The 14,532-nt window shown below is 43.4% G+C and overlaps 2 protein-coding genes across 2 annotated transcripts in view; one reads left to right on the top strand and one right to left on the bottom strand.

The window, feature by feature from the left end:
* adamts7 (a disintegrin-like and metallopeptidase (reprolysin type) with thrombospondin type 1 motif, 7) overlaps positions 1-14,532 on the bottom strand; it is a 104,402-nt gene that overhangs the window by 35,269 nt on the left and 54,601 nt on the right. The window contains exons 12-16 of the mRNA XM_085349799.1: positions 5,697-5,866; positions 5,465-5,598; positions 1,242-1,362; positions 633-877; positions 159-300 (exon numbers count right to left, since the gene is read on the bottom strand). Of these exons, the coding sequence (XP_085205925.1) occupies positions 159-300; positions 633-877; positions 1,242-1,362; positions 5,465-5,598; positions 5,697-5,866 (812 nt within the window). The remainder of the gene's footprint in view (positions 1-158; positions 301-632; positions 878-1,241; positions 1,363-5,464; positions 5,599-5,696; positions 5,867-14,532) is intronic.
* LOC146640025 (paraneoplastic antigen Ma3 homolog) lies at positions 6,701-9,700 on the top strand. The gene is made up of 2 exons (XM_085350897.1): positions 6,701-6,735; positions 7,445-9,700. Exon 2 carries the CDS (start codon positions 8,069-8,071, stop codon positions 9,698-9,700), a length of 1,632 nt encoding a protein of 543 aa, XP_085207023.1. The 5' UTR covers positions 6,701-6,735; positions 7,445-8,068.

Raw genomic sequence — 14,532 nt, 5'->3', positions numbered from 1 at the left:
CTATGGGAGATTTTGAACAGTACGCTCCACCTTCATCATCAAAACGGTCTCTATTCCTCCACATGCAAAAATAGTGGCATGTGGCACATTTTACGCCATAATCTCTCTCACTCCCCGTACGTTTGCCCACTTATGTATAGCAAAGCTGTTTCTCTTACCTGTTCCGCAAGTAACGCTGCATTCAGTCCACGAACCGTATTTCCAGTAGAAAACTGACAGCGGGGTGTTGTTCTTTTCGGAGACATTTTGACTGATGGTGTACTCGTACCTCACTCCTGGATTGGCCTCCTGAAAGAGAAGCTGTAACACACGAGAGGAGAAATAAGAAACGTTTCATGGCAACAGAAAGTGAGGTGCAAGGTAGAATCGAAAATAGTTATGCTGAGTGGTGAAATTTTACTTCCCTCACCATCTCTTATTTGCACAGCTATAGACTATTTCCAGTGTCAACAAAAATTATTATAGTTACCACATTTGCTTATTTGGAGCAGAACTGTATGCAGTTTAAAGACTTGAAAGTAATCAAAATGCAAAGGACTTTGTTTCCCAGCCTTTTCATATGGGAATAAACAGAGTCTTTCTCTATGACTTAGAAAGGGATAATGCATTTAAAACCGTGGGTTTACTCATACCTGAATCCACAGAAGCTCTGTAGTGGGCCCTGGAGATGTCAGGTTTTCAAGCTGTCCGGTCCTCTCATAGGTGAATACTGTTCCAGCAGCCTTGTATTCTCCATTCCACTGGATCGTCCAGCCACCATTCAGGAAATACTTGCTGGGATTGTCACTTCGGAGTGCCAAGAAATTTCCAGCTGCTCCCAACTCCTCAATGTGAATGTCCCAGGCTCCCTCTGGGATCAGTCCAATGTCTACATAGCCTAAAAAGACGTGAAATTTTAGTGAAAGAACAATCTTTGTGAAATAGAAATACAAGTATTCTGATACGCGGTGTTTTAAACGATGTATCCACAAAAAAGACATTCAAAAATGTTACAACTGTAAAAAACATACTATTTTGGGAGGTTATAATCTGTTTTTTCTCCCACAGCAAAGACTTTGTGGAATAATATGTTAAGACAACAACAAATAAATCCTGAACTCTGAAACAGAAACAGCTCGACTCAGTTTACCCATCATCCCTTTTGATTTCTTACATCTGTTCTTTGTACACATCTTTGTGATATGTCAAAATAACTTTTTTGAGTAGGGTTAATGTAAAAAACAGAAAAGAAAACAACATACCCAGCCCTTCACTCTCTTCAAATGTTTTCCTCACAGTTGTACAGGTGGAGCCGTTACCATTGCACACTCCACAGCGATCCTCTACAGCAGTGGAATCTATCACGTAATCACAGCCTATATTCTGTTAGAAACATGCCACAAAAATGATCAGTATCACGATAACGGACATTATGTAGCAAATGTGACTTGGTGACCCTTTGAACTGTGGTAGTTCCTGTTACATCGCTTTCTAAAAGCCAGAAAAACAGCAGAGGCTGTCTCATGTACCTTTGACTTGTTTGGAGTGGGCAGATGATGCAAATGAAGCTCAAAGTAATCCTTAATATTATAGTGTAGTATTTATTTATTTACTTTTTAGGTTGGGTTTGCTGGATACTGTACTCTGGCATGGTGCAAATGAAGGCACAACATGTAATCCAGATAAACAAAAGGCAGCAGTTGAGCTGCATCAGGTGGTTCTCTTACTTAAGTCCATGTAAACAAAGTTTGACTTTGGTAAAAGAGCAAACACAATAGCAAGAAAACATGGCTATTTTTAAGCATGCATTATGCAGAATTGCATCTATATAATATATTAAATAATATATCCATTAATGTTTAATTACATCACTATCTTGCTACCTAACTTATGGATTTAGCTGCCAAATCAATAAACTAATTTTAACTGTGCATTTCAATAGTTTTCTTAATTATGCACGTGCAATGGCAGAAGGCTATTCAATTCTATTTTATTCTATTCTAAAGTTAAAGCTAGGCAAAATAGCAAATAAATAGATATTCATAGCACAATAATACTACTGACAGAGTTGAAAGCAACAGAAAACTGAGTACCTCAAAGTTGCATTTATATACAATACTTGAAAAAAGGTATGTACTTATTTTTTAATTAATTAATTTGACCAAACTTAGGATGGGAACATGCTTCCCGTGGTGTTCCTAGTGTTACGGCCCTAGCAGGGCCTCTCTCTCTCCTGAGGGTGCCTGTGTGGGCGTGTCCCACTACCTCCTACCTGAGATGCCACCTTTCCCTCCGGCGCAGCTGACTCCCATCAGCAATTAAGGGTATTTAAGCCCAGAGCAGGGTGAGCTCTGGGCCAGAGTGCCATTTGTGTGGGTACAGCTAGTGAGCTGAGTGCTTTTGCGGTGTTTCCAGCTGGTGAGCTGAGTGCTTTTGCGGTGTTTCCAGCTGGTGAGCTGAGTGCTTTTGCGGTGTTTCCAGCTGGTGAGCTGAGTGCTTTTGCGGTGTTTCCAGCTGGTGAGCTGAGTGCTTTTGCGGTGTTTCCAGCTGGTGAGCTGAGTGCTTTTGCGGTGTTTCCAGCTGGTGAGCTGAGTGCTTTTGCGGTGTTTCCAGCTGGTGAGCTGAGTGCTTTTGCGGTGTTTCCAGCTGGTGAGCTGAGTGCTTTTGCGGTGTTTCCAGCTGGTGAGCTGAGTGCTTTTGCGGTGTTTCCAGCTGGTGAGCTGAGTGCTTTTGAGGTGTTTCCAGCTGGTGAGCTGAGTGCTTTTGCGGTGTTTCCAGCTGGTGAGCTGTGTTTTGTGGTTGTCAGCTAGTGAGCTGCATTTTCCTTTTGACATTTTGCATTACTGACCAATGCCTGAGTTTTGTTTGTTACTTTTATGGTGATAGCGGCTTGTCCGTCTCTTTTAGTTGAATTACTTCAATAAAACTGTTTTATTTAACTGTTTCGCCTCCTTGACTCCTTTTTCTGACCCGGTCACTTTTGTTACTTCCCCCTCCCCGCCTAGACCCCCCAGGGGAACGTAACAAGTGGGGGCTCGTCCGGGATATTTGAAAAGGGAGTTCTGTGTTGGATTTGGTTCTTTTTGATTATCTCGCTTTGGCACCTTTTAGAGATTAATAACTTCCCAGTTAAGGTAGGTGAGTGCCCAGCTGAGCTTTTTAAGTTTCTCCTTCGGGCACTCTTTTGTTATTTTGCCTTTGTTGTTTTTGGAGTAATCCTGGGTGGGGATTAATTCTCTGTCGGGGGTAGGCAATTCAGGGCTCCGGTCGCTGAAGTTCTGCCTTTAAAGTTGCCTCGAGCCCAGCACGCTCCGGAAGATAGACAGGGCAAGGTTTTGGAACTGGGTAAGTTGTTTTGTTAACGTGTGTGTGGCGGGAGGTAAGTTGGTCAGCTAAAGTAAGTTGTGTAGTGGTCTGTTAATTGTCTTACTTAGGTTGTGTTTTTCTAACTCTTCACCATCCCCAAAATGGTTGACACAGCTGCTAGTGTACAGGTGTCTAGAGGCTCGTTTGTGAGCAATAACATTCACCTGGTTCCAGACTTCTGTGAATCCAGTGTTCACAGCTTTTTCAGTGTGTTCGAACGCCTGGCAACTGCACTGCAGTGGCCTCAAGATGTGTGGGGGGTGATGTTGCTGTGTCGGTTGACAGGTAAGGCTCAAGAAGCGTGTTCTGGTCTGTCTAGGCAGGACTGCCTGGTTTATGGAAAGATCAAAAGTGCCGTCCTCCAAGCCTATGAACTTGTACCTGAGGCCTATAGGCAGCATTTTCGAGGGTTGGAGTTGGCGCAGGGACAGTCCTATCTTGACTTCGCCAGGGAGAAGACGAGGCTCTTTGATAGGTGGTGTGCGGCAAGCCAGGTTAATGATGTGGGGTCCATACGTGAGCTTATGCTGGTGGAGGATTTTAAAAACTCTGTTCCTAAGTCTGTGGCCCTTTATTTAAGTGAACAGAGGGTTACAACTCTACAGCAAGCTGCCACCCTGGCAGATGAGTTTAAGCTGATTCATACAGCAAGGGCGGTAGGACAGGATATCCCTCTGCACTATAGCGCAGCCTGGACAGGTAAAAGTGGGCCAGCTAAGAAGGAAAATGCAGTTATGGTGTTAAGATCTAGGCCCAAACTGTGTTTTTTCTGTCACAAGCCTGGCCATGTGGTTGCCAATTGTGTCAAACTGGTACTCAAACAGAAAGCCCACTCAACACAAAAGGGGCCTGTTTTGAGAAGTCAGTCGTGGCTCTCAAACTGACAAGCTTGCCAGGCCTACGGAAAGGCTAAACCTGGAGCACAATTGCTCGGTAGCACCCCGTAATCGGTGTACGAGGCCAACTAACCCTGAGCTGCCGCTGGTTGATCCTTTCTCCGGTTCATGTTCAAAACCATCCTTCAGATCTGCACCCCTTGCTAACATAAATTTGACAAACCATGGGTTTGCATTTATGGGAGGGGGTGTTACGGCCCTAGCAGGGCCTCTCTCTCTCTCCTGAGGGTGCCTGTGTGGGCGTGTCCCACTACCTCCTACCTGAGATGCCACCTTTCCCTCCGGCGCAGCTGACTCCCATCAGCAATTAAGGGTATTTAAGCCCAGAGCAGGGTGAGCTCTGGGCCAGAGTGCCATTTGTGTGGGTACAGCTAGTGAGCTGAGTGTTTTTGCGGTGTTTCCAGCTGGTGAGCTGTGTTTCCCTCTTGTTGTCCATTTTCCTGATTGTTCCCTCTAGGTATTTAAACCCTGTGTTTCAGTGTGTCATGGTCGCGATCTCCCCCCGTGTTGTAAATAAATAGTTTGTTGTAAATAGTTGTGAATGGGTTTGTCAATACTTTCGTTATGGGATACTTTCGTTTTGGGATTTTGGTGGAGAGCCTTAGTGGGTTTTTTTTTCTGTGGGTTTTTTTTTTTTTCTTTATTTTTACTTTTTTCGTGTTGCACTCCGGTTGCCTAGGCCGGGGTGTAACATATGGGGGCAAGTATTATGTGAATAATACTTGCTTTTTATGTTACGGAGAATAAATTTTTTTTGAATCAAAAACCACAAATGGGTCATCTTCGACAAAGAGAGTGTGGGTGTGTGACAAAAATGTCACAAAATGTCATGAAGTCAGAGACTGCTGTCCACTCGGTACCCAAATAGTGTCTGTTTCAATGACTGGCATTTTAGCCCAGGGCGATAGGCAAGAACAGGCTGCTATCTTAAGATAACAGCCTCCAGATTTGTTTCCCCGTCTTTCCTTCTTTCTTTTTCTATTTTTTTTTTAATCAGCATGCTTATTGTGACCCAGAATGTCAAATGTACAAAATTCGCCAGCAGAGAAAACAAGACGAACACCAACTCAGTTTACTGCATGAGCGACAAAGCACAAACGCAACAGAAGAAAAAAGATTCCCATCAATCAATACAAAGTTTTTTCAGTCAAAAGAAGAAACACCTTCAAACCTGAGGACAGTATATATATATATATATAGAATGCCTTGTATTGCTTTAATACCTTACAAATGCTGTTGATGCATATATCTCGCTTTTTGTTGCCTTCATAACAAGGCGTCCCATCAATGACAGCATCGCGCATCTTCTCAGAAAAGTTTTCATTCAGTGGACGGCAGTGCAGCTCACAGGGGTTCACTGTTTTCAGAGAGAGAAGCGGTAACAAAGTGTTGGCGTGAAAATGGAAATTTAAAAAACAGAAGCAACAGCGGCTGACTCAAATTTAATCCGCTCACCTGTGTTGATGACTGCCTCCCACTTGTAGAACTTGCCCTTGTATGGCTGACTGTTGAAGTGACTACACTGGATGTCCCTGAACGTGGGCAGGTGATGAAGACAAGGTGTGGTGTTACAGATCTTGTATCTCTGTCGCTCTCCCAGACAATACTTCCCTCTGTACCTAGGACTACAGAACAGGGAACAATGTTATTTGAATGCTTTTGTACTTTTTTTTTTTTTTGAACAAGCATAGGAAGTGTAACCCAGTGAGTTTACACGACTCAGTAATGCACTACAACATGTTATTGTTAATTGGGATTTATCATTACTCTGTTAATCACTGAGTTGATCAAAAATAAATCAATAATAAAAGATAAATATAAGAATAAAACCCAAAGAGTATATTTAACACCCCTACTGGTTAGGAAGGAACAAGCCCCGCCTTCCCCTGCTCTGTACCGTCACGTGCTCAGACACAGAGAGAGACGGAGGTGCACGAGACCATCACTGATTTTCACCGCCAAGCTTTTCGCTGGAAAATAACTATTAACTTGATAAATTGAGCAAATATCCATACCGGAGATCTGCATGGACCTTGGAGAAACGGACCTGATTTATTGTGAACATTTCGGACCTTGAAACCATCGCGGTGAGTCAGAAGCTGTTAAGCTAACCTTGAAGCTAAAAAGCTAACAAGAAGTTAACAGGGAATATAATGGCCCGATTTCAATGTTGTAGATCTGCGCGGGAGCGGATGAAGTGGACAAGATCCTCTCTGAGAGTTGAACAAGATCCTCTCTGAGAGTTGAACAAGATCCTCTCTGAGAGTTGAACAAGATCCTCTCTGAGAGTTGAACAAGATCCTCTCTGAGAGTTGAACAAGATCCTCTCTGAGAGTTGAACAAGATCCTCTCTGAGAGTTGAACAAGATCCTCTCTGAGAGTTGAACAAGATCCTCTCTGAGAGTTGAACAAGATCCTCTCTGAGAGTTGAACAAGATCCTCTCTGAGAGTTGAACAAGATCCTCTCTGAGAGTTGAACATTAGAAGTGTGCTGGTGAGTTAAACTGGGACTGGGCGGATCAGGCTAATTGAAAAGCTAACTAGCCTAATGCTCATAGCTGTAGCTGACCACGTTTTCACTGTGGGAGAACACACGGGGTTTCTCACTGAGTTCAGCCATTTTGAGCACTCAGCTTGTGTGCTGATGATGTTCTAGTATTACTTGTTGAATATTAAATGCACTAAAATTAGATGATGGAACAAGTTAATGTTGATCTTAAAGGTCATGAATCTACTTTATTTTGTTACATTTGATGCTCGAGCGGCACTGGATAGATGTCCGTGTGTATTCTTACTGTGCTGATACGTTACCACATACTGTAAAACTGCAGCCTGTGGGTTTTTGTATATTCTTTTGGTAATTTTATTCTGTACATTGAGTGTAAATAATATATTGCTTCATTGCTATGCAGTGTAAAGCAATGCTCCTGTAATTCAGTTAAAGGGCAATACTGTAAAAAAAATAATCTACCATAGTTTATGGTTTATTTCTGATTTCTGATAGAAATGTGCACCTTGACGATAGAATAAGCTGATTGTGATTTAAAGATTGCATTCATGATTAAGATGCACTGTATAGACTATAGTTAGAAATTAGAATTAATGTTTTGTGCTTGTTTTGTTATAGCACTTACATTATTTACATATGGCCATGTATATCATTAGAGTGTGAACTGAATTAGTAATAGTCCTGTTGTTTACAGGCTAGGTTTTTTTATGGGATCGTGAGACCTGGATCTCTTCCTGACGAGGAAGATGGCGAGCCTTTCCCTTTGAACCGAACCGAACCACAGCCATTCTGAGTTGGCCCAGAAGGGCAGGTTGCTCTTCTCTCATGAACAATTGCAACAGTGCGGTAGGACGAAATCGCACCAATCACAAACTTTTGACCTGTTGGATTTGACTTGACTGAACACTGACTATTAAGCCGGCAAGACTGACATATCTGAGCTCAGATAGGATTCTGACTGTTATTATTATTGCTGTCACTGTATTTTATTTTATGTTTTCATTCCTGTTCATAAAATGCTGTTAAATTGTTGCTAAATAGTTTAATACAATTCATAGCAACTTTACCTGTGGCTCCAGTCATTCTTCTCCACGCAACTCCCTTTATCCCTCCTGCGAATCTAGCTATTGGCCCATTCTCTCCATCTTACTTTAATTTCCCCTACCCTATCCTGTACTTGGCTACAGAAAGTGGCGAGCCAGCCAGGAGGGTTTGCAGAGTTGTTAGTCCACCCAAAATTTAATAAAACGATTAAGAGTGCCTGGAGCTTCACAGTGACTTGTATTTTTTTCTACTGGTACTTTTACGTGTCCTAACCATGGAAGTTGTGAAAACAGAGAATGTTAAAGTTCAAAATGCTGTCTTGGTCAGTGGTTTAACTAACACAGACATTGATAAAGAAATAATTGAGTTCTTAGAAGCTTTCGGTCCTGTCAGTAGGCAGATTAAGCTACCAACTGGTGGTCAGATTATTGTGGAATTTCAACATGAGGCTACTGCTAAAGAACTAGAGAAAAGATATTTGCCTTATGACAGACCTTGCACTGTGAAACCTGAAGTTGTCTATCACGTTCGAGACCTAGCCAGTGCGTATAGCATTGAAACCAGCGCATCAGCTACTGTAACTTACCTGTCACAGCTTAAAGATGTGGCAGCACGAAGCAACCGATCGTTTAAAGACCTTTTGATGGATGAACTAGCTAAAATTGGGGAGTCATTGGGAGGGGATGTCCACACAGTTGAGCCTTCCACTGAACAAGAGCCAGTGCCCCACAGTGATGAGGCCCTACCTTCTTCTCCTTTAACACCCAATAGCAACCATGTAAGTGCCTTGAATACTCACCCACCGGCAGAGGCTGAGAAACAAACCCCTCAGATTCCCACCAACCTTTTAAGCACACCTGAAGTGCAGCGGGTTATTGTAGAGCACATTGTTAAAAGCAGTGAAGTCATTCCCCCACCAAACTCGCAATACAGACTGAAACCTTTTTCAGGGAGAGTTCCACATCCTCCTTTCGAAACTGACTATGACACTTGGCGCAGCAGCGTAGAGTTTTGCTTGACTGATCCCTCGCTCACCGAAACTCAAGTTGTGCGAAAGATTGTTGAAAGTCTTTCACCCCCTGCAGCGGACCTGGTGAAAGCTTTTGGTCCAAAAGCAAACCCCAAAACTTACCTTGAACATCTTGATTCTGCCTATGCAACTGTAGAGGACGGTGACGAACTCTTTGCTCGCTTCTTAAACACCAATCAGAATGGAGGTGAAAAACCCTCACATTACCTGCAAAGATTGCACACAGTGCTAAACCTAGTCATAAAAAGAGACGGAATTGCTTCTAGTGACATCAATAAACAGCTCCTGAGACAGTTTTGTAGAGGGTGTTGGGACAGCTCATTGATTGCAAACCTTCAACTTGAACAAAAGAAAGACGACCCACCTCATTTTGCAGAGCTACTCCTCCACCTACGCACCGAGGAGGACAAACAGGCAAGTAAAGCAACCCGCATGAAACAACATTTGGGGATCCAAAAGACTCGTGTTTATTCTAACGTGCAAACCACACGCTCTCAAGGTAGGAACGATTATGAGCATGAAATGGACAGCAATTCGTCTGACCTCCAGAAGCAAATTGCTGACCTCAGGTCTCAAATCACACAGCTCAGAGCTGATAAAACAGAGAAAAGATCGCAGAAACTTCAAAAGGAAGCAAAAAGGAACCCAAGTACCAAAACTCAGAACAAGCCGGGACAGATACCACAAATTGCTGCAGTGTCAGCCAAACCCAAACCTGGATACTGTTTCAAGTGTGGAGAAGATGGTCATATCGCTTCCAGCTGTAGTAATGATCCCAACCCAGCATTAGTAGCAGCTAAAAGGAATGCCCTCAGACAGAAGCAGCGAGAATGGGAAATATCCAGACCAGTTGATGAGTCATTTAATTTAAACTAGAAGGAGCCCCTGTCGCGGGACAGATGGGTGCTAAATCTGAACCAAGTCCCACTGAGAAAAAGACAACAAAAGCCCAATGTGAAACAGCTAATGTTCACTCAGTGCCTAAACTTCCCAAAAGACTTGTGGGTAGAAAATGCACAGCCAGAGTTGTTATCAATGGCGTTGAATGTAGTTGCTTGCTCGACTCAGGCGCTCAAGTAACCACTATTGCCAAATCCTTCTATCAAGAACACTTACCTGATCATCCTATAAAACCCATCAGTGATCTCCTAGAGGTCGAAGGTGCGAATGGTCAGACAGTCCCTTACTTGGGATACATTGAGACGAGTATCATGTTCCCCAAAGATCTCGATCAGTCAGAGCTTGAACTATCTACTCTTGCCTTAGTTGTCCCTGACATTCGCTCAAACTCAGACACACCTCTACTAATTGGCACAAATACACTTGACCCCTTATATGAGCATCTTTGTGAGAACACCTTACCTGACTTTAAGGTACTCCTTTATGGATACCAACAAGTGCTAAAGACATTAGCATCCAGAAAAAGACAAAGTGACAGTGGCAAGATCGGCTTGGTAAAACTTCAAAGTAGAACCCAAGAAGTCCTTCCTGCAAATCAAAAGCTACTAGTGGAAGGTTTTATGCATGCTAGCCACGCTAAGCCTGAACAGTGTGCACTTATTGAACAGCCCACTACCGGCTCCCTACCTGGTGGTGTGTTTGTAGATTGTTGCCTTATATCTCTGCCAAAGCACGGACCTTATAAAGTTCCTGTGTTGCTGAGAAACGAGACTAACCATGACATTACATTGCCCACTAACTGTGTAATTGCTGAGCTAGTTGCCCCTGACTGTGTCATGCCATGTCCTGAGCCTGAGAAAGGCGACCAAAAGGTGTCTGCAACGTGTAACTCTCAGCAGCAGACTTCAACCTCAAGACCCCCTCTCAGTTTCGACTTTGGTGAATCACCACTATCTGAAGAGTGGAAAGAGAAGATAGCTGAAAAGCTAAACACCTTCTCTGATGTTTTCTCACACAATGATCTTGATTTTGGGCATGCCACACATGTAAAACATCACATCAACTTAAAAGATGAAACCCCCTTCAAACAGAGATCTCGCCCGATTCATCCCCATGATTACGAGGCAGTTAAAAAGCACTTACAAGCCCTCTTAGATGCAGGCATAATCAGAGAATCTGAATCTCCATTCTCATCACCGATAGTGGTGGTCCGCAAAAAGAATGGTGATGTGCGGTTATGCATTGATTTTAGGAAGCTTAACTTGCAGACCATCCGCGATGCCTATGCCTTGCCAAACTTAGAGGAGTCATTTTCTGCTCTTGCAGGATCTCAGTGGTTCTCTGTGATGGACCTTAAGTCAGGGTACTATCAAATCGAGATGTGTGAAGAAGATAAGCCAAAGACAGCCTTCGTGTGCCCCTTCGGCTTCTACGAATTTAATCGTATGCCCCAGGGAATAACAAATGCCCCAAGCACTTTCCAAAGGCTTATGGAAAAGTGTATGAAAGACATCAATCTGAGAGAAGTGTTAGTCTTTTTGGATGATTTGATAGTCTTTTCCAGTTCCCTTGAAGATCATGAGACCCGACTCATTCATGTTCTTGAGCGACTCAGAGAGTACGGGCTGAAACTCTCGCCCGACAAATGTCGTTTCTTCCAAACATCAGTCCGTTATCTAGGCCACATTGTATCTAGAGACGGCGTAAAGACTGATCCCGAAAAAACTGAAGCACTCAAGACTTGGCCGAGACCCCAAACCTTAAAAGAACTCCAATCGTTTCTTGGTTTTACCGGTTATTACCGGAGATTTGTCAAAGATTACTCAAAAATTGTCAAGCCCCTCACCTCCCTCACAGCTGGCTATCCTCCGAGACGAAAGCATAGTAAAAACCCACCCAGTGATCCAAAGTATCTGAACCCCAAAGAGCCCTTTGGTGATCGTTGGGGACCAGAGTGCCAGAAATCGTTTCAAACTATTATTGAAAAACTCACCACCTCACCAGTCCTTGGGTATGCTGATGCAAAGCTACCTTACCTGGTACACACAGATGCCAGTACAACCGGACTTGGGGCAGCTCTTTATCAAGTGCAGAATGGAACCACACAGGTTATAGCCTATGCAAGTCGTGGTCTATCCCGTAGTGAAGCTAGATACCCCGCCCACAAGTTAGAATTTCTAGCTTTAAAGTGGGCCATAACTGACAAGTTTCATGACTATTTATATGGAAACACATTCACAGTCATCACCGACAACAACCCATTGACTTACCTTCTGACCACAGCAAAGCTTGATGCCACGAGTTATCGTTGGTTGGCTGCATTGTCCACCTATAACTTTGACATTAAGTACAGAGCTGGGAGACAAAATCTTGATGCAGATGGACTATCTAGGAAACCACATGACAAACCTGAAGACGATCCAGTTTTTACCCAGGAATGTCAGCGCATTGATAAGTTCAGATCCCATCTCTTGTCCTCAGTCAAAGATGTCGAGCTCCAACTTCAATCCGATACCGTGATGGCAGCCTGTCAAAGATATATGGCTATGGATCAGACTGAACCCTCTTGTGCTCTAGTCCAGTCACTTGCCATGTCTGCAGGTGCCATTCCAGACATGTTTCAAGAAGAAGGCAATGATAACAATCTCCTAGCCTTACCCAGATACACCCATACTGATCTTGTCAACCTGCAGAGAAAAGATCCAGCCATTAGTAAAGTCATCAAGCTGCTGGCAGCTGACTCACGTCCACCAGCCGATACTAAGTCTGAGTCTCACGATGTTCTCTTATTTTTAAGGGAGTGGAAACGTCTTGACCTCCAAAATGACTTACTGTACCGGAAACGCCAGTTGGGGCCAGAGACCTTGTTGCAGTTAGTCCTTCCTGATTCCTTACGCCCTACAGTTATGCTTAATCTTCATGACAACATGGGGCATTTAGGGGTCGAACGCACACTGGAACTCATTCGGTCACGTTTCTACTGGCCAAAAATGGCAGTTGATGTCGAAAAGAAAGTGAAAGCTTGCGAGAGATGTGTCCGTAGAAAAGCCCTGCCAGACAAGGCTGCTCCTCTGGTAAATATTAAAACTTCCAGGCCCATGGAGCTAGTCTGCATGGACTTCCTCTCAATAGAACCAGACAGTAAAAACACTAAAGATGTCCTAGTGATCACGGATCATTTTACAAAGTATGCTGTGTCCATTCCAACCAAAGACCAGAAAGCCACCACCGTTGCAAAGAACTTATGGGAGAACTTCTTAGTTCATTATGGCTTTCCAGAGCGACTTCATAGCGACCAAGGGAGAGACTTTGAATCGCGTACAATCAAAGAACTGTGCTCTCTGCTCGGTATCCGCAAAGTCCGAACAAGTCCTTATCATCCTCGTGGCAACCCTGTTGAGCGATACAATCGCACATTACTCAGTATGCTTGGTACCTTGAAAGACACCGAGAAACATCACTGGCGTGACTTCGTAAAACCACTTACTCACGCTTATAACTGTACAAAAAATGATGTAACAGGCTATTCTCCTTATGAGTTAATGTTTGGTAGACAGCCTCGCTTGCCCATTGATATTGCCTTTGGCCTGCCACAGCCAAACAAGCCACAGTTGACTCACTCTCAATACGTCAAGCAGTTGAAAAGTTACCTCGAACAGAGCTACGAAATAGCCATCAAAAACTCCCAGAAAGTAGCAGACAAAAACAAGAAACGGTTTGACAAAATCATCCGTGAATCCACACTACATGTGGGAGACAGAGTCTTGGTTCGAAATCTCCGCCTGAGAGAGAAGCACAAATTAGCGGACAAATGGGAGCAAACAGTGTATATTGTTACCAAACAAATGGAAAACTTACCAGTATACACTGTAAAACCAGAAAACGGAGATGGACCCAACAGAACGCTCCACAGAGATCTGTTACTTCCCTGTGGATTTCTCTCACCAACAGAGCATGAACCCGAGCGAGTCACAAAAACTAACAGACCACGCACAAGACAAAGTTCAGCTTTGGAAGTTGACTCCGACCAAACACTTGAGGAAGAGGAAGATGAGTTTTCTTACCCTGAACCTCCACAAGTGAAAAACAGACATTTTTACCAAGTATGCGCCATACCGCCAACCCAAGGATTCAAACAAAACAAAGATCCTGTAAATGATAACGAACAACCTAACACATTACCGGACATGACAGACTTACCTGAAAAGGAAACTGAGAACGAAACTGAAACATACTTACCTGAAGGCGAAATTGGAAGTTCAACTGACACCAACTTACCTGAAATGGACCGTGAAACAGACCTACCTCAGACAGAACGTGAAAGTGAAGCAAACGTATCACCAAGTGAAAGTGACACAAGCCTACAAAATAACACACCAAGTGAGTCTGAAACAGACGCTCGAAAAGACAAAAATGTTTTGTCGACCAGTTTGTCAGATTCACCGTTGTCAGAGAACTCAACTCATCAACTTTCACCTGAAAGACAAGTTGAAAACGATGATGAACCTGAAACCTTGCAAACAGAAACACAGATCAGAAGATCTGAAAGAATTCGCCAACCATCCCAAAGACTCACTTATCCTCAGCTAGGTAACCCACTAGTAACAGTGGTTAAATCACTCTTTCAAGGATTGAACAAAGCTTTCATCGACTCCCTTGCTCATGATGTTACCTATTCCACCAGAGCCATGCACGGGGACGTGCATGAGATTTAAGAGGGGAGGATGTAACCCAGTGAGTTTACACGACTCAGTAATGCACTACAACATGTTATTGTTAATTGGGATTTATCATTACTCTGTTAATCA

The sequence above is a fragment of the Diplotaxodon limnothrissa genome, linkage group LG1 (assembly GCF_057381915.1).
Source record: "Diplotaxodon limnothrissa isolate DT_005_m linkage group LG1, D_limnothrissa_male_GT1.1, whole genome shotgun sequence".
NCBI classification, from domain to species: Eukaryota; Metazoa; Chordata; class Actinopteri; order Cichliformes; family Cichlidae; genus Diplotaxodon; species Diplotaxodon limnothrissa.
This window is presented reverse-complemented; position numbering and strand designations above follow the sequence as displayed.

Coding starts and splice junctions, on each gene's coding strand:
- LOC146640025 (XM_085350897.1), top strand. CDS start 8,069: ATGGAAGTTGTGAAAACAGAGAATGTTAAAGTTCAAAATGCTGTCTTG.